Consider the following 20,713-nt stretch of genomic DNA (forward strand, 5'->3'; position numbering starts at 1 on the left):
CTACAATTAATATTTTGATAATAACTACACAATTATAAATAATTATAGTTTTATTTATTAAGGTTCAGTTACAATGTTCAATAAACTAATCAATAAACTATGAAGTGTCATTAAATTAGTGAAATTTAGGTATTGAAATTTAAAGTAAATTGGTAGGTGTACAGTACCAATAAAGTAAAGTAAATATATAAATTTTTATTCAGTATTTTATTTTATTTTTTTATAAAAATGGTCTGCTTAGTCTTTCTCTTCGGACATCCTTTGCATTTAATTTTAGTTTTGAATTTTAAGTTCTTATTTGATTGATTTTAACAGGGCTCGTTATTAGACCGAATTTGTTCTTTAGATACTTCTGGTTCAATTGTACTCTCTTATTCAAAAAAAAAAAAAAATTATTTCTTGCATTGCTTTCTATTAGTCTACTTTTAATTCCTCTACATATTTATTGAAGGCTTGCGTTTTATAATTAGACAAAATATTTGCAATATTTTAGTTATTGCCAGTGCCATATTAAATTTTTCCCTATCCGATAATATTTTGTTGGGACAATCAAAAATCATCAGTAAAAGTTTCATCTTCAATATGATCATCGATGTCTAAATTTAAATCGTCTGTATCCATACCTAGTGAATTTTCAATTAAAATAATATATCTTGCATGAAAGCAATTTTTGAAAATTTGTTCAAATTATTATAGTTTCTTATCATAAGAATATGACGACACGGTGCACTAAAAAAATTCCAAAATGAACAAGAACATGTTTCCACCGATGTATTATAAAATTTTGCTATTTTGCAATCAAGATTTTTCTCAATGTCATGCAATCGAAAAGGAAGCATTATCAGAGATAAAATATTATGATTTAGAATACTCGTTTCTCGATAATCGATATCATAATTAGTATATCGATAATCAAAATTTAGGATATCCTAAATTATAAATAACAATAAAACTGTCACCTTTACGTCTTGGTTTTAATTAACAGAAAAAAATGACGTAGAAATGTGGAAAGTGGAATCAAGTACTGTGTCTTGAAGTGTACTTAAATAATTATCTGTGCTTAAATTGCCAATTTGTTTGATGAAGCTTGTATCGAAATTAATAAAAGCACGTAGGAATAAAATAAAACTTAGTATTCGAGCGATAGAAGACGAACAGACGACACATTTTTCCGGACAACTTCTGTAGGAATTCAAAGACAAGCAGCACTTTTTTTCAACATTTTTTAATGTACTTTCTTCGTGTCACGAATTAGGATATCCATATTTGGTAAAATGAAATGACACGTATGATTACTACCTAAACTCTCAATGTTTTTAAAACTTGCTTGAGTGAGTAGCAGGACCAGAAAGGTGCGTCAATCGAAAAGGAAGCATTATCAGAGATGAAATATTATGAACTTCCCTGTCCATACTTTAAATATTTTTTAAATGTAAAGCTTGTAATTTAAATCAATTATTAAATTAAAAAAAAAAAAAAATAGTTTGAAATTTCACATAAAGCTATAAGCTACATATTGCACTACAATTAATGTCCTGATTTTCAGAGCATTAATAAACTGCCATCAACAGCAACACTGCATACTGTAATTCTATTGCACAGATGGCGGTTCAGATATAGTTATTGTCATTAATAATATTACTTTTTTGCTATGCCAATATTAAAAGGGATTACATTATTTGTGTATGGGAACACGACACTGAAGAAGAGTGCCTCTCGGGAGAAATTTCAATGGAAAACTGACCCCTATTTAGATGTTACAAACGTGAAGAAAACTCGAAAAATTCTATGTTGTCAGCCTGTCGGCGAGGCACAAACTGACTAAAAACTACAAATGTTCAGTGGTTTTTCCACTCAGACACAGGTAAACAATTCTAAAAAACTATCAACCCTGTTCATTGTGGTACACAACGGTAGATATGTTCTAACCTACAATGGTAAGAGACTGGTCTCAACGTATCTAAGATAGATCTTTCATGAAAAATTCTTGGAGAGTTGCTTTCCCGGATTCGATGCCAACTCATCCAAAGAGGTGGGCCAAGACGTTTACTGCCATGGCCATCACCCTTTATTTATTATTACACAGGGACTAATTCAAAAATTAAAAATAGAAAATAAAACCACAAATTAATCATTAAAATTTTTATCTACTTCAATTAACGCGTAACAAAGAAACTCAACAATTGAATTTTCATTGTCTAGCTCTATTATTGCAAGAGTGCGCTTTACAATTGACTTAAAAATGTTTTTTGATTCATACAGTTATCAACCCTTGCCAGAAACTTTGGAGTAAGAGATTTTTCACAAATTATTGTTATTTATGCAAATAAGAAATTTATTCGAAAAATTAATGGCTTTAAAATGAAATTGCTCGGTGCAGATGATAATTACTTTAAATTGATTTAAAGATTTTGACTTTTCGATATTACTGAATGTAGTTTTTAAGCAAACATTTTTATGTTTTTCTGTATTCTATAATCATTTTGGTGTTGAAATGAAAGGGTTAGATTTGCATGTGAGTTCAACAGCTTAGAAATTAAGGTCTTGTGCTATGTAAATACATCTTAGGGCTTTTTACATATACTGTTACTTAGAAAAGGATACAGAATACGTTTTTAACTCTATGAACCTATTTTTATAGACTTATTTATCATCTGTAGACTTTTCGATTCACTACACGTAATAAATGAATTTATTGTCATAAATGATTAAATTAGTAGTTAACAGATATAATTTGTAAGCTGTTAAATTTTATTATAACTTGTTTTATAATAAGATGCTTATTAAAGATTTAAACATAATTTGTAAAAACTTCTTTCCCTCACTCAAATTGATGAAATTTTACGAGTTCCTTAAGCCGTGCATTGTTTAGTTTACAGTTTGATAAGAAATTTTGTTATACATTAAATGAAAAGTTTCTTTAGAGTGTAGTAATTTTTCTAAAAGGTTACATAAGTACTCATTGGAAAATTTTTATATATTCGATTTTAAAATCAGAATAAAGGTTTCGGTATTTAACATTTATTGTGTTATATGAATTTTCTTTTTCCATTTTCAGGGCAAGATCAGATGGACGTGCGGGATTCGTGAATCCAAAGAATTTGGATCATGTTAAATTTCGGGGCAAAAATAAAGGCCTATTGGAGCAGGACGAACCCGCAGAAATTAAATTTGGAAAGTCCATCTTGAAAAATAACATCAGTCCTGCATATAAACAAACAATGGATAAGATTCGGCCATTTTACGATATTACGTGCGATCGCTTTAACAGGTAAGTTATATTACTGTTTATATGTAATACAGTTATATCATGTTGATAGGTGCTTCTTGTCCTTAATTACTTATATTATACTGTTATCCACTTTAGACATTCTTGTGTTATTATAACAAGTCTAAAGTGGAGGTCCACTGTGAACTTGTTATAATGAGGAAAAAGAAACACATAATTTCCAATTAAAATATATTTACTGTGATGTAATCTTATATGCTATTATATCACAATCGAGCATTTCGGGCCGACGTTTCTTCTCAGCAGACGTTATCTTTTTATGTTTATATTTTAATTTGCCCTTATCGCTGCAGACTGAGATGGTGTGAGCTGGATAATTACTCAGTGGGTTAAAGAGTTGATAATTCGTTTAAGGAATTGAGTGAATGAAACTCTGTTGTAATAAACAGGTAAATATTTAGAGAAAGTTTTGCTGGAAAAGTTAAAAAAATGGCATTTTAAAGGTCTATTCCGAAAATGTTAAAAAAAATACATATGGGTATATTAAATTATAAACATAAAAAAAAATTGTATTTGCTGAGGCAAAACGTTGACCTGAAATGCTCGATCATAGTGGCATATAAAATCTTTTATGTACATTACAGTATAGACAGTAAATATATTTTAATTTGAAATTGTGTTTTTCGTCCCTCATTATAACAAATCCTAGTACACAAAGAATGACCAAAATGGACAAAAGTATAATACAGTTAGTCTATACACTATTATAATATAGTATGGAATAAGCCGCTAAAGGATTAAACGTTTTTTGAAAATATAGTTCATTTATATTAAAGTACAATATATTAAGGGATGGTCATATGGACCATTCCTTTACTATACCGTAAGTGATTTCAGATGTATCTGAAATCACTTACGTAAATTTATATAGTATATTCTACCATTCGTATAAATTATATGTACAGGATGAACACGCGTCTCAATTTTCTCTTCTTTTTAGAAATCAAAAATATAAATAGGATCGCTTAATATGACTTGTAATTTAATGTGACAAATTTATAGTCACTACATTATTTTTACTTTCTCTGCTCTGTTGTATATAATAGAGGGAAAGTATGGCGATCGGACAAAAATTGATTTCTAAAACTTTTACATATTATATATTTTACAAGACTCTGGAGATCTTGAAACGTGCAGAAATGCAACAAAAATCGGGGGTTTTCTGTATATATAGATAGATGTGTTTGTGTGTGTTTGGGGGCACGATTTTTTTTATCTTCTTTGAAGCTTAATAACTCTTGTGCTTTTTGCTGAAAATTTCGGAAATTTTTTAGGGAGGTTTGAGTATTACAAGGATTGAAGCTATTAGGCTGTGTACACACTAGGCGTTTTAAAACGCGCGTTAGCTCGGCGTTCGACGAGCGTTTTTGGAGCGTACGCACTGGCTCAGTTTGGAAATGGACGTGAAAGTAATTGATTGTGTGTGCCTACTCCATCGTCGCTATAAAAGACGATGGCAGACACAAAGAGAATTTTGGGTGCACCCAATATTACGAGATAGACTGACTCATGGAATGTTTGCGACGTTGTATCCAAAACTAAGACAAAATGAACCCAAGTTTTTTAATTCTTTTAAAATATCTATAAAATCCTTTGACAATGGTTGGTCGACCTCTTTTAGATTTCATCAATAAATAGATCAGTATCGAAATGATCGTTCTCCATTTTAGCACATATATCTCAAAGCGCTCAGCTGACGCCCGCAAAACGCGCGCTTGGCCAAAAGCGCGCGTTTGAGTGTGTACGCATATGTAGAACTCTTGATTCTTTAAAACGAGCGTTAAACGCGCGTTTAAAAACACCTAGTGTGTACACAGCCTTAAAGTTTGGTGGTGATAGTTTTAGGGGTGTAGAGATAAAAGGAGTCATGTGTCTTATCTCATGTAGGGTCCGATCAAACGACGATTTTACTTTTTGTTAGCATTTAAAAATTTTTTATAAAACTCATCCCTACCCTCAAAATTATGCTTTTCATTATTTTATAAAAGGTTAAAATATCAAAAGTTTTTTAAGTAAAATAATATAGCGGATGAAGCCACCAAATGTTAGCGGGAAATTTAAGCAACTCGTTACTAGATTTTTAAAATAAAGTTTAATTATTATTAGACAAATTTTTCTTTCATTCTTCAGAACTCTCCTTGTTTAGGTAAAAAATATATGGTCACTCCATATATTTAATACAATGATGTCAATTATTTATATATCTGTCTATATTTATCTACACATAAAAAAACAGGCGGCTACGTATTCTTCGTTTTCATTAATATGTATGGACCTCTGTCCTGATGTTATTGAGTACATCGTTAAGCGACATATGCATCCTCTATATATATTCAAAGTTCAATAGAGCGCCACTGTTCACCTCTGAGATCGTCACCGAAAAATTTCAAAGCCAAGAATTACATACACTAACGAGTTCTGCACATAACTTTAAATTTGAATTAGAGGAGGACCTACATGTCCACAAAATAGTAATAACTTTAATAACGTCGGAAGGCATCGAAACTTTAATCGTGAATTAGAATGCATTTCGCTCTAGGTATATTGTTCAAGTGTTCTGTTGCCATAACTTAACAGACATCTAAGCGATAATTTGTTTATTTCATGGAATATTTTAGACAATATAAAATTAAATGTTTTCCAAGTAATAATTTATAATTTCTCTATAAGTTTTATAAATATTTACTGCATTGTAAATTTTTTCTTTCTACTTATAGTGAGCGATTGGNCATAATACCACCTTCTCCTCTACTGTACGTTGAAAAAACTACAGAAATTCTACACAAAATTACATTTTCCGTTGCTTTTGTTATTCGCATGATCAGTTCTTGTTCTTAACATCATAAATGTATTAAACACCGCTTCTGTAGTTGAGTATGTATTCTATATTGTTTTTTAAATGCTACTTTTAATATATTTACAATAATTATGCAATATGTTTTTATCTGGTTAGTCATGCAGCTATTGTATATTTTAAACTAACGTCCTTTATTGGAATACATGTTTAATTTAATATCTTATTTGTTTGCATGATTAAATTTTACGTAAGTATTAAATATAAAAATCGAGTTTGCTTATCGTTTTTAATAAATGTAAATAATGCAGAATTAATTGGCAGATATTGCTCTTACATCAGTCAAGCTATAATGTTACTTATTCAAACATCCTTTATTATATTTAAATACTTTTAACTTCTTGCATTAAATAACGAATGCATAATGCAATTTTTTTCAATACAATTTGTTCTAATTAATAAAATGAAATCATTGTGACAGTATAAATAGGAACACATTTATTGTTTTATTAAAATTATTAAATTATCTAGTCAAATTAAGTGTTTACCCGTAACTGAGTTGAGATATCCACCGAAAACCTGTAGTTCGTAGTGGCTTTCTATCTTATAAATGATCTTATGACGTCTATATCTAAAAGTGGTTAGTTTCCCGTGATATTTTCTTTTAAAAAATCTCCCAAATATCGCGTTACTTTACCCCCATTCAGCCTAAGTTATCGAAAACAAAAAATAAATATTGTTTTTCTGTATGTTTGGATGTTAGAGTGTGTTATCCCGTGTGGCACTATTTTGTTTACCATTTTTAAAGCTAAAAACTCTTATGTTTTTTTGTTGTTAATTTCTGAAATTTTGCAGGGAGATTTCTGTGTTAGGGAAATTGGTGCTGTTAAATTCTGGTGAATAGGGAAATTGATGCTGTTAAATTCTGGTTGATAGGGAAATTAATGATGCTAAATCTTGGTGGATAAAGGTCGAGAGATTAGGGAAATAAAGGGGGATGTGTTTCATATCTTAAATAACGTCGTACTTAATAACCAACTTTTACTCGTTATTATAATTTACGATTTTCTATAAAATATATCCCTAACCTGAAAGTTAAAATTTTGATATTCACTAATAATAAAAAGTTTAAAAAGATTTTAGTAAAATATCATTACAAATATTACCGTCAAAATTTTCAGTTTTCTAAGTGTTTTAATCATTGTATAGGAAAATAATTCAATAATTTTTTTATAAATGAGTCAGTCAATAAATACGTTAACAATTTACAATTTATTAGCATCTGCACTAATTTGAAATGATAATTTTATTCTATAAATTAAATAAGATACATAAAGTATTTCTATTGAATTTTCACGTCGAGTGCATTGTTACGTAAGGTAGAACACGTGTATGTTTTACGATAAACAACAGTATTTGAGAAACATCCAATTGAATCGTTATATAAATAATGCACTTAATCTCTTAATCAAACAACGTTATGTTTAGATTTATCTATGAAATATTTTTAAGTTATTTATTAAATAAACATAACTATCTTAAACAGTTTCCATTTGTAATTTCAACAAACATTATTTTAAAGTTCGATTAGTTCGAATTTGTTACTTTTCACGCAAAAAACATAATTTCTTATACCAATAGCAGAGAAAAACAATATAAGTGTTACTTGCCATAAAAATTAATCTGTTAATTAACGAATTTTTAATTTTAAACCGAAAAATCTTTAAGATATTACTTACAAAATAATTCGGTAATTTTTAATGTGATTTAATAATTACCTATATATTTAATAAATTATTATACAGTAATCTGTATTTATTCAAAGTAAATGATTATTATATCATAAGCTAAATTTATTTATACCATAAAATATATAAGACGTAGAGCGTTGCTTATCCGAAGGTCGGTTATTTGAAACGTCGGTTATCCGAAAGAATTCCAGTCGAAAAATTTAAATTTTCACTAGTGCTGTGGCACTGCAATCTTTGGCTATATCTTGGGCTACTCCAATATTTTTTTTGTTGGTGTGTGTACTTTAGCAGGTAGCACTGGCTCTTTTGTGTGGTGTTTTTCTAAGAACTGTGTGTCCTGCTGAATCGAACGTTTTTGATACTAGATTAACTTCTAAAGTATAATTTTTTTGTTTTTATATTTTTCAATATATTTATTTTGTTTGTAAAAAATAAAGAAATAATTTTTAACGATACAATAGCCACGATTATTATTTATAAAAGTTTACTTTAGGCTTAACATCGACGAAAATTCAATGCGAAGCGAAACACAACGGAGAAAAATTTCAACACGAAATAGGTTAATGTATTTTTTCGTACTTAATCGGTTATCCGAAAAATAAGTTATCCGAACAGCCCCAGTCCCCAATTGATTGGGATAAACGACGCTCTACTGTATTTAGTTTTATAAGAATCTGTTTTGTAAGAGCGAACATGTGTATGATTTACGATAAAAAATTACATATGACATATACTTTATTTAAATTGTTTTAGAAATTTAGCATTTAATCTGCTAAATCAAACAAAGTATGTTTCATTTTGTTATGAAAATATTGTAAGTTATTTGTTACATAAACTTAATCATTGTGCCCAATTTCATTTTAAATTCATAAAGATTATAACTTGTAATATCTGTAGGCATTATTTTAGATTTATAGCGAATATGTAAATAGTAATACTTTAGAAAAATAATAATTATGCAACATTTTCAGATTAAATTAATCAAAATTTGCAGAAAATATGTATTATAAATGGATAATTTTATAAATCTAATTTAGTTATAAAGATTAAGTAAAAGCAAATTTCTATAGGCTATCTTTTATCACTATTATTCCAATAATATACACTTATATACTTATTTTATAGGCCTATATTAAATACAGTTAAACTGTTTCAGTTGATATATGTTCACGTTTCCTATGTCAAAAATATAATAATAATAAATATAATATAAAGGAATAGATTTTTATTAAGTAGGTAAGATCAATAATTTACTTAAGATTTTAAAACTTATCCAAGTAACAGTTTTATACTACATACTTTTTATTAACACTGGTAAATTACGAAGTCTGATACACAATTAGGATACATCATGATAACGCACACTAAGAAAAGATTTTTCGGAATACTCCTGCGGGGGGGAGAGAGAAAGCATTAAGGCTTAACCTAAAGAGCGGCTTCTACTGTACTATTTTAGATGCGATTTTTTGTTTTCAACAACGTTTAGTCTTCATTGAGTACTTAGGTGTGTTAAATTAATAACATTTTAGACATTGTTATAAAAATTTTGGTATTTTTCGATTTTTTAATCAAATGTTCGAACCGTTTTAAATTCGAATTTGTTATTGCATATTGGTTCGATTATAGAACGATTGTAAACGTTCCAGAAAATTGATCAAATTGAAAATAGTTTGTTTGATTCTCAGCAATTCTTATTATTCTCAGCGATAGGTGTTATATAACTATTACTATGGTTGTTGAAATACTGAATATAAATAAGGTTTGATTGCAAAACCCCCGCAAGCAAAGTCGCGGATAACAGTTAGTTCTGTTTATAAAGAATAAAAGTATATTTGGCAGCACGGCAATAACGGCTCTCGTCTCTCTTCATATTCATATACGTTTATACAGATCTTACTACTATGACGACACATTATCGCTTACGAAACCAGTCATTTTAAAATAATTTGGCGGCTTTCTCATCTTGAGCTTGTACGGAAAATCTCAAAACAAACAATGATTAATATTAATAAATAGTAAGTTACTGTACTATAATACTATTAAATAACGCAGGCAGAAACATCACAATATATTCAAAATTTAAATATGAAATATTACATATTTGATTATCTAAAAAATATAAATAATCAAGCAAAATTTTTTATTTGAAACAGTAAAATGGATAGTTCAAAATTATCTAAGACTTATCCTCTGTGAAATTTGCTTTCCAGGGGAAGGTTCAATCTTATTTTTCCCCTGGCTTTACTCCAGCTACGGTCTTTATCCCGCGCAAACTTACTTCTTACCAATAGCACGCTCAGAGAAAAAGCAAATGGGCCTTGCCCCCTCGAAAGAAATAAAGGAAAACAAACACTAAAAATTTTCCAGATATCTTTACTTAATTGAAATTTATTTTTTTATTCATATTGTGTCGTGTCTTCTATTCCTATCCTACAAATTAATCTGCAAATGTAGAAATTGTATTGAATTCTGATTAAAAAAATTTTTTATTTGTTCAACTCGGCTTTTCCAAGACTAAAACCTTGAGTTCGCCACTGACTAAAAGGGTCTATTTTTTACCCATTGCAAGTTCAAAAAGTCCCGCAATGCCGCATTTTTCACCAGTTGAATGGTGAAAAATGGAGCCTAACATATCTGGGTTGATTTTCCCTCGAAAAAAACTTAAATCATCTCTGACTTGAACCTTGGCCAGGAATAATAAGCTGAGAGCTGACACTTTAAAACAGTAATCGTAGCAACGTTAAAGAGTGGCGTCGCTATTTGGGAGTAACAACATGGTGGACTTTCTATAACGGAAGATGCCACAGAAGACAGAAAATAAGGCTATAGCTCGGTAATTTGTTATGCGCTTTTAACGAAACTTGTTTTATTTTACTTCTATTTTCATTTGGTGTGTACGATTTTTACATAAACAAATGACAATAATAAAAATTAATTCTAAACAGTGAAAATGACATTAATTTTTTTCGCCCCGAAATTTTATTTAAATATGTGCTAGATTATTTCTGTTTCCACAACTAAGTATAGAATGTGGCTGAAACTTAATAAACGTTTTAGAAAAAACATGGCGGCAGCTGTACATATGACCAGAGTCGATAGAAATACAGATGCTGCTGCTGCCAAAAGCTTCAATGCTACGATACTGGCATAATACATATTGGACGTGGCTATTTATATATACAGTATGTATACTCAATTGGCTATTTATACATATTGATTGTATGTTCCTATATTCCGGCCTGATACTCACTGTATGCGCTATTACTACAATTAATATTTTGATAATAACTACACAATTATAAATAATTATAGTTTTATTTATTAAGGTTCAGTTACAATGTTCAATAAACTAATCAATAAACTATGAAGTGTCATTAAATTAGTGAAATTTAGGTATTGAAATTTAAAGTAAATTGGTAGGTGTACAGTACCAATAAAGTAAAGTAAATATATAAATTTTTATTCAGTATTTTATTTTATTTTTTTATAAAAATGGTCTGCTTAGTCTTTCTCTTCGGACATCCTTTGCATTTAATTTTAGTTTTGAATTTTAAGTTCTTATTTGATTGATTTTAACAGGGCTCGTTATTAGACCGAATTTGTTCTTTAGATACTTCTGGTTCAATTGTACTCTCTTATTCAAAAAAAAAAAAAAATTATTTCTTGCATTGCTTTCTATTAGTCTACTTTTAATTCCTCTACATATTTATTGAAGGCTTGCGTTTTATAATTAGACAAAATATTTGCAATATTTTAGTTATTGCCAGTGCCATATTAAATTTTTCCCTATCCGATAATATTTTGTTGGGACAATCAAAAATCATCAGTAAAAGTTTCATCTTCAATATGATCATCGATGTCTAAATTTAAATCGTCTGTATCCATACCTAGTGAATTTTCAATTAAAATAATATATCTTGCATGAAAGCAATTTTTGAAAATTTGTTCAAATTATTATAGTTTCTTATCATAAGAATATGACGACACGGTGCACTAAAAAAATTCCAAAATGAACAAGAACATGTTTCCACCGATGTATTATAAAATTTTGCTATTTTGCAATCAAGATTTTTCTCAATGTCATGCAATCGAAAAGGAAGCATTATCAGAGATAAAATATTATGATTTAGAATACTCGTTTCTCGATAATCGATATCATAATTAGTATATCGATAATCAAAATTTAGGATATCCTAAATTATAAATAACAATAAAACTGTCACCTTTACGTCTTGGTTTTAATTAACAGAAAAAAATGACGTAGAAATGTGGAAAGTGGAATCAAGTACTGTGTCTTGAAGTGTACTTAAATAATTATCTGTGCTTAAATTGCCAATTTGTTTGATGAAGCTTGTATCGAAATTAATAAAAGCACGTAGGAATAAAATAAAACTTAGTATTCGAGCGATAGAAGACGAACAGACGACACATTTTTCCGGACAACTTCTGTAGGAATTCAAAGACAAGCAGCACTTTTTTTCAACATTTTTTAATGTACTTTCTTCGTGTCACGAATTAGGATATCCATATTTGGTAAAATGAAATGACACGTATGATTACTACCTAAACTCTCAATGTTTTTAAAACTTGCTTGAGTGAGTAGCAGGACCAGAAAGGTGCGTCAATCGAAAAGGAAGCATTATCAGAGATGAAATATTATGAACTTCCCTGTCCATACTTTAAATATTTTTTAAATGTAAAGCTTGTAATTTAAATCAATTATTAAATTAAAAAAAAAAAAAATAGTTTGAAATTTCACATAAAGCTATAAGCTACATATTGCACTACAATTAATGTCCTGATTTTCAGAGCATTAATAAACTGCCATCAACAGCAACACTGCATACTGTAATTCTATTGCACAGATGGCGGTTCAGATATAGTTATTGTCATTAATAATATTACTTTTTTGCTATGCCAATATTAAAAGGGATTACATTATTTGTGTATGGGAACACGACACTGAAGAAGAGTGCCTCTCGGGAGAAATTTCAATGGAAAACTGACCCCTATTTAGATGTTACAAACGTGAAGAAAACTCGAAAAATTCTATGTTGTCAGCCTGTCGGCGAGGCACAAACTGACTAAAAACTACAAATGTTCAGTGGTTTTTCCACTCAGACACAGGTAAACAATTCTAAAAAACTATCAACCCTGTTCATTGTGGTACACAACGGTAGATATGTTCTAACCTACAATGGTAAGAGACTGGTCTCAACGTATCTAAGATAGATCTTTCATGAAAAATTCTTGGAGAGTTGCTTTCCCGGATTCGATGCCAACTCATCCAAAGAGGTGGGCCAAGACGTTTACTGCCATGGCCATCACCCTTTATTTATTATTACACAGGGACTAATTCAAAAATTAAAAATAGAAAATAAAACCACAAATTAATCATTAAAATTTTTATCTACTTCAATTAACGCGTAACAAAGAAACTCAACAATTGAATTTTCATTGTCTAGCTCTATTATTGCAAGAGTGCGCTTTACAATTGACTTAAAAATGTTTTTTGATTCATACAGTTATCAACCCTTGCCAGAAACTTTGGAGTAAGAGATTTTTCACAAATTATTGTTATTTATGCAAATAAGAAATTTATTCGAAAAATTAATGGCTTTAAAATGAAATTGCTCGGTGCAGATGATAATTACTTTAAATTGATTTAAAGATTTTGACTTTTCGATATTACTGAATGTAGTTTTTAAGCAAACATTTTTATGTTTTTCTGTATTCTATAATCATTTTGGTGTTGAAATGAAAGGGTTAGATTTGCATGTGAGTTCAACAGCTTAGAAATTAAGGTCTTGTGCTATGTAAATACATCTTAGGGCTTTTTACATATACTGTTACTTAGAAAAGGATACAGAATACGTTTTTAACTCTATGAACCTATTTTTATAGACTTATTTATCATCTGTAGACTTTTCGATTCACTACACGTAATAAATGAATTTATTGTCATAAATGATTAAATTAGTAGTTAACAGATATAATTTGTAAGCTGTTAAATTTTATTATAACTTGTTTTATAATAAGATGCTTATTAAAGATTTAAACATAATTTGTAAAAACTTCTTTCCCTCACTCAAATTGATGAAATTTTACGAGTTCCTTAAGCCGTGCATTGTTTAGTTTACAGTTTGATAAGAAATTTTGTTATACATTAAATGAAAAGTTTCTTTAGAGTGTAGTAATTTTTCTAAAAGGTTACATAAGTACTCATTGGAAAATTTTTATATATTCGATTTTAAAATCAGAATAAAGGTTTCGGTATTTAACATTTATTGTGTTATATGAATTTTCTTTTTCCATTTTCAGGGCAAGATCAGATGGACGTGCGGGATTCGTGAATCCAAAGAATTTGGATCATGTTAAATTTCGGGGCAAAAATAAAGGCCTATTGGAGCAGGACGAACCCGCAGAAATTAAATTTGGAAAGTCCATCTTGAAAAATAACATCAGTCCTGCATATAAACAAACAATGGATAAGATTCGGCCATTTTACGATATTACGTGCGATCGCTTTAACAGGTAAGTTATATTACTGTTTATATGTAATACAGTTATATCATGTTGATAGGTGCTTCTTGTCCTTAATTACTTATATTATACTGTTATCCACTTTAGACATTCTTGTGTTATTATAACAAGTCTAAAGTGGAGGTCCACTGTGAACTTGTTATAATGAGGAAAAAGAAACACATAATTTCCAATTAAAATATATTTACTGTGATGTAATCTTATATGCTATTATATCACAATCGAGCATTTCGGGCCGACGTTTCTTCTCAGCAGACGTTATCTTTTTATGTTTATATTTTAATTTGCCCTTATCGCTGCAGACTGAGATGGTGTGAGCTGGATAATTACTCAGTGGGTTAAAGAGTTGATAATTCGTTTAAGGAATTGAGTGAATGAAACTCTGTTGTAATAAACAGGTAAATATTTAGAGAAAGTTTTGCTGGAAAAGTTAAAAAAATGGCATTTTAAAGGTCTATTCCGAAAATGTTAAAAAAAATACATATGGGTATATTAAATTATAAACATAAAAAAAAATTGTATTTGCTGAGGCAAAACGTTGACCTGAAATGCTCGATCATAGTGGCATATAAAATCTTTTATGTACATTACAGTATAGACAGTAAATATATTTTAATTTGAAATTGTGTTTTTCGTCCCTCATTATAACAAATCCTAGTACACAAAGAATGACCAAAATGGACAAAAGTATAATACAGTTAGTCTATACACTATTATAATATAGTATGGAATAAGCCGCTAAAGGATTAAACGTTTTTTGAAAATATAGTTCATTTATATTAAAGTACAATATATTAAGGGATGGTCATATGGACCATTCCTTTACTATACCGTAAGTGATTTCAGATACATCTGAAATCACTTACGTAAATTTATATAGTATATTCTACCATTCGTATAAATTATATGTACAGGATGAACACGCGTCTCAATTTTCTCTTCTTTTTAGAAATCAAAAATATAAATAGGATCGCTTAATATGACTTGTAATTTAATGTGACAAATTTATAGTCACTACATTATTTTTACTTTCTCTGCTCTGTTGTATATAATAGAGGGAAAGTATGGCGATCGGACAAAAATTGATTTCTAAAACTTTTACATATTATATATTTTACAAGACTCTGGAGATCTTGAAACGTGCAGAAATGCAACAAAAATCGGGGGTTTTCTGTATATATAGATAGATGTGTTTGTGTGTGTTTGGGGGCACGATTTTTTTTATCTTCTTTGAAGCTTAATAACTCTTGTGCTTTTTGCTGAAAATTTCGGAAATTTTTTAGGGAGGTTTGAGTATTACAAGGATTGAAGCTATTAGGCTGTGTACACACTAGGCGTTTTAAAACGCGCGTTAGCTCGGCGTTCGACGAGCGTTTTTGGAGCGTACGCACTGGCTCAGTTTGGAAATGGACGTGAAAGTAATTGATTGTGTGTGCCTACTCCATCGTCGCTATAAAAGACGATGGCAGACACAAAGAGAATTTTGGGTGCACCCAATATTACGAGATAGACTGACTCATGGAATGTTTGCGACGTTGTATCCAAAACTAAGACAAAATGAACCCAAGTTTTTTAATTCTTTTAAAATATCTATAAAATCCTTTGACGATGGTTGGTCTCTTTTAGATTTCATCAATAAATAGATCAGTATCGAAATGATCGTTCTCCATTTTAGCACATATATCTCAAAGCGCTCAGCTGACGCCCGCAAAACGCGCGCTTGGCCAAAAGCGCGCGTTTGAGTGTGTACGCATATGTAGAACTCTTGATTCTTTAAAACGAGCGTTAAACGCGCGTTTAAAAACACCTAGTGTGTACACAGCCTTAAAGTTTGGTGGTGATAGTTTTAGGGGTGTAGAGATAAAAGGAGTCATGTGTCTTATCTCATGTAGGGTCCGATCAAACGACGATTTTACTTTTTGTTAGCATTTAAAAATTTTTTATAAAACTCATCCCTACCCTCAAAATTATGCTTTTCATTATTTTATAAAAGGTTAAAATATCAAAAGTTTTTTAAGTAAAATAATATAGCGGATGAAGCCACCAAATGTTAGCGGGAAATTTAAGCAACTCGTTACTAGATTTTTAAAATAAAGTTTAATTATTATTAGACAAATTTTTCTTTCATTCTTCAGAACTCTCCTTGTTTAGGTAAAAAATATATGGTCACTCCATATATTTAATACAATGATGTCAATTATTTATATATCTGTCTATATTTATCTACACATAAAAAAACAGGCGGCTACGTATTCTTCGTTTTCATTAATATGTATGGACCTCTGTCCTGATGTTATTGAGTACATCGTTAAGCGACATATGCATCCTCTATATATATTCAAAGTTCAATAGAGCGCCACTGTTCACCTCTGAGATCGTCACCGAAAAATTTCAAAGCCAAGAATTACATACACTAACGAGTTCTGCACATAACTTTAAATTTGAATTAGAGGAGGACCTACATGTCCACAAAATAGTAATAACTTTAATAACGTCGGAAGGCATCGAAACTTTAATCGTGAATTAGAATGCATTTCGCTCTAGGTATATTGTTCAAGTGTTCTGTTGCCATAACTTAACAGACATCTAAGCGATAATTTCTTTATTTCATGGAATATTTTAGACAATATAAAATTAAATGTTTTCCAAGTAATAATTTATAATTTCTCTATAAGTTTTATAAATATTTACTGCATTGTAAATTTTTTCTTTCTACTTTTAGTCAGCGATTGGTTGAAGATCAGGACGACAATGAATTCAATAATGACAATATGGGTCGTCCAAATAACACCAGAATGAACGAAAGGTGCATAGAAAATGAGAACACCTTTGGATATAATATTGGACACACCATTGGATATACCATTGGTTGTGCCATTAAAGATACAAAGAAACTTAAAAAAGCCGGATCTTTCCTGAAGGCCGTATGGAAACCAATCAAAAAGTAAGTTTCTGCATATGTAAGTACAAAGTTCGATTTAGTTCGGTCATTCGTTTGCCTTTACAATTCTCACTAAATCCAGTGTGATGCTGAACTAAAGTACCTCAAACAGCAACAATTATACATAATATTAAGATGTACGCAGAGATTTGAGTTTGAAAACTTCGTAATTTTTATGAAAATGGCATAACTTCTTTATATTTTTGGCGCTATATCGATATTTAAGAAACTAGTTTTATTTCTAATTTAATGAAAAAATAAGCTACAAATGAAAATAAGATCAACTAGCAATTATTTATAAATATAACATTTTTTGATTCTCAATTTCATATAATGTAATATTTGCAATTAATCAATATAAACACAGTCGATATTGCACTCTCAATAAGTTTTGATAAATTTCAAATTCAGATATGTTTTCAATAAATAATTATATTTGTTTTTTCACATTCAGATCAGCACAGAAGTTATGGAGAGGAATGAAAAATGGAGAAACTGAATACATTCAGTTTGATTAATGATCTCTTTGTCTCCATGATTTTAGTCAAGTTTCCATCTGCTTGATATGGTTCGAGTACATCTCGGGTAAGAGTTTAATCAGAATATTTTTGTATTTTACACTTAACACAGATGATTTTCTACCCACAATTTATAAATTAAACACCATTTCTATCTCCAATAAAAATGGTGTTTTGGCCATGTTAACAGAAGAACAGAAAACATGTATTAAAGTGGAGATACATCATGTTTTTTATGATATTGAGATTTTACATATAGACAGACTGGAGTAGGCTTACAGGGAATTAAAATTATATATATATATATATTGTTGTCCATGTATCGACTAAAATATATTCCGGTAGTGTAAAAGTCTCGTAACACAGGGAAAACAACAGGGTAAATGGGAGTAGGGATTAAAATATTCAGCAAGTTTATATGAATATGAGTACACCAAGATTTTCAACTAATCAAATTAATAAAAATATATATATAACGTAATAAATGACACAACAGTAGCAAATTAATAATTATGCAATAAATAATTTTGGTTTGATTTTTAAAGAAGGGGTTTTAGAGAAAAAATAAACTTACTGATTTAAAAATTATTAAATAATTAAATATTTTTGATAAATTTATTGATTATTTTTTATTTTTATTTTCACAGATTTAAGAAGTCTTATTTTAAAATAAACAAAAAAATTAAAAGAGAAATCTATAAAACCAACAAAAGAATTGTTTTAAATTTCAATTTTCTTTTTGTTGTTTGCATTTTTATGCATTTATTCTAGTATTAATTAGGTTTTTTAATACCTCTTTTTTGTTTTTTTCTCTTTATTTCAAAATGTTCAAAAAAATTAAAAGAGAAATTTTAAAAATAACAAAAAAAGAATTTTAAATTCTAATTTTCTTTTTGTTTTTTGCATTTTTATGCATTTATTCTAGTATTAATTAGGTTTTTTAATACCTCTTTTTTTGTTTTTTTCTCTTTATTTCAAAATGTTCAAAAAAAATTAAAAGAGAAATTTTAAAAATAACAAAAAAAGAATTTTAAATTCTAATTTTCTTTTTGTTTTTTGCATTTTTATGCATTTATTCTAGTATTAATTAGGTTTTTTAATACCTCTTTTTTTGTTTTTTTCTCTTTATTTCAAAATGTTCAAAAAAAATTAAAAGAGAAATTTTAAAAATAACAAAAAAAGAATTTTAAATTCTAATTTTCTTTTTGTTTTTTGCATTTTTATGCATTTATTCTAGTATTAATTAGGTTTTTTAATACCTCTTTTTTTGTTTTTTTCTCTTTATTTCAAAATGTTCAAAAAAAATTAAAAGAGAAATTTTAAAAATAACAAAAAAAGAATTTTAAATTCTAATTTTCTTTTTGTTTTTTGCATTTTTATGCATTTATTCTAGTATTAATTAGGTTTTTTAATACCTCTTTTTTTGTTTTTTTCTCTTTATTTCAAAATGTTCAAAAAAAATTAAAAGAGAAATTTTAAAAATAACAAAAAAAGAATTTTAAATTCTAATTTTCTTTTTGTTTTTTGCATTTTTATGCATTTATTCTAGTATTAATTAGGTTTTTTAATACCTCTTTTTTTGTTTTTTTCTCTTTATTTCAAAATGTTCAAAAAAAATTAAAAGAGAAATTTTAAAAATAACAAAAAAAGAATTTTAAATTCTAATTTTCTTTTTGTTTTTTGCATTTTTATGCATTTATTCTAGTATTAATTAGGTTTTTTAATACCTCTTTTTTTGTTTTTTTCTCTTTATTTCAAAATGTTCAAAAAAAATTAAAAGAGAAATTTTAAAAATAACAAAAAAAGAATTTTAAATTCTAATTTTCTTTTTGTTTTTTGCATTTTTATGCATTTATTCTAGTATTAATTAGGTTTTTTAATACCTCTTTTTTTGTTTTTTTCTCTTTATTTCAAAATGTTCAAAAAAAATTAAAAGAGAAATTTTAAAAATAACAAAAAAAGAATTTTAAATTCTAATTTTCTTTTTGTTTTTTGCATTTTTATGCATTTATTCTAGTATTAATTAGGTTTTTTAATACCTCTTTTTTTGTTTTTTTCTCTTTATTTCAAAATGTTCAAAAAAAATTAAAAGAGAAATTTTAAAAATAACAAAAAAAGAATTTTAAATTCTAATTTTCTTTTTGTTTTTTGCATTTTTATGCATTTATTCTAGTATTAATTAGGTTTTTTAATACCTCTTTTTTTGTTTTTTTCTCTTTATTTCAAAATGTTCAAAAAAAATTAAAAGAGAAATTTTAAAAATAACAAAAAAAGAATTTTAAATTCTAATTTTCTTTTTGTTTTTTGCATTTTTATGCATTTATTCTAGTATTAATTAGGTTTTTTAATACCTCTTTTTTTGTTTTTTTCTCTTTATTTCAAAATGTTCAAAAAAAATTAAAAGAGAAATTTTAAAAATAACAAAAAAAGAATTTTAAATTCTAATTTTCTTTTTGTTTTTTGCATTTTTATGCATTTATTCTAGTATTAATTAGGTTTTTTAATACCTCTTTTTTTGTTTTTTTCTCTTTATTTCAAAATGTTCAAAAAAAATTAAAAGAGAAATTTTAAAAATAACAAAAAAAGAATTTTAAATTCTAATTTTCTTTTTGTTTTTTGCATTTTTATGCATTTATTCTAGTATTAATTAGGTTTTTTAATACCTCTTTTTTTGTTTTTTTCTCTTTATTTCAAAATGTTCAAAAAAAATTAAAAGAGAAATTTTAAAAATAACAAAAAAAGAATTTTAAATTCTAATTTTCTTTTTGTTTTTTGCATTTTTATGCATTTATTCTAGTATTAATTAGGTTTTTTAATACCTCTTTTTTTGTTTTTTTCTCTTTATTTCAAAATGTTCAAAAAAAATTAAAAGAGAAA

The 20,713-nt window shown here is 28.0% G+C and overlaps 1 protein-coding gene across 2 annotated transcripts; it reads left to right on the forward strand.

The window, feature by feature from the left end:
• The first annotated feature begins 13,295 nt into the window (after window positions 1-13,295).
• LOC111634381 lies at window positions 13,296-18,527 on the forward strand. 2 transcript variants are annotated; one of them, XR_002758193.1, is made up of 5 exons: window positions 13,296-13,386; window positions 14,156-14,368; window positions 17,100-17,321; window positions 17,773-17,903; window positions 18,484-18,527. XR_002758193.1 is itself a non-coding variant. In XM_023379144.1 (4 exons), exons 1-4 carry the CDS (start codon window positions 13,340-13,342, stop codon window positions 17,834-17,836), a joined length of 546 nt encoding a protein of 181 aa, XP_023234912.1. In that variant the 5' UTR covers window positions 13,296-13,339; the 3' UTR covers window positions 17,837-18,074. The 2 variants fall into 2 exon arrangements, 1 of the variants encoding a protein (XP_023234912.1); XM_023379144.1 differs by lacking the exon at window positions 18,484-18,527 and having other exon boundaries at window positions 17,773-18,074.
• Window positions 18,528-20,713: the final 2,186 nt, after the last annotated feature.

Source organism: Centruroides sculpturatus, unplaced genomic scaffold (assembly GCF_000671375.1).
Source record: "Centruroides sculpturatus isolate CEXI.00-Female unplaced genomic scaffold, Cexi_2.0 scaffold644, whole genome shotgun sequence".
NCBI lineage: Eukaryota > Metazoa > Arthropoda > Arachnida > Scorpiones > Buthidae > Centruroides > Centruroides sculpturatus.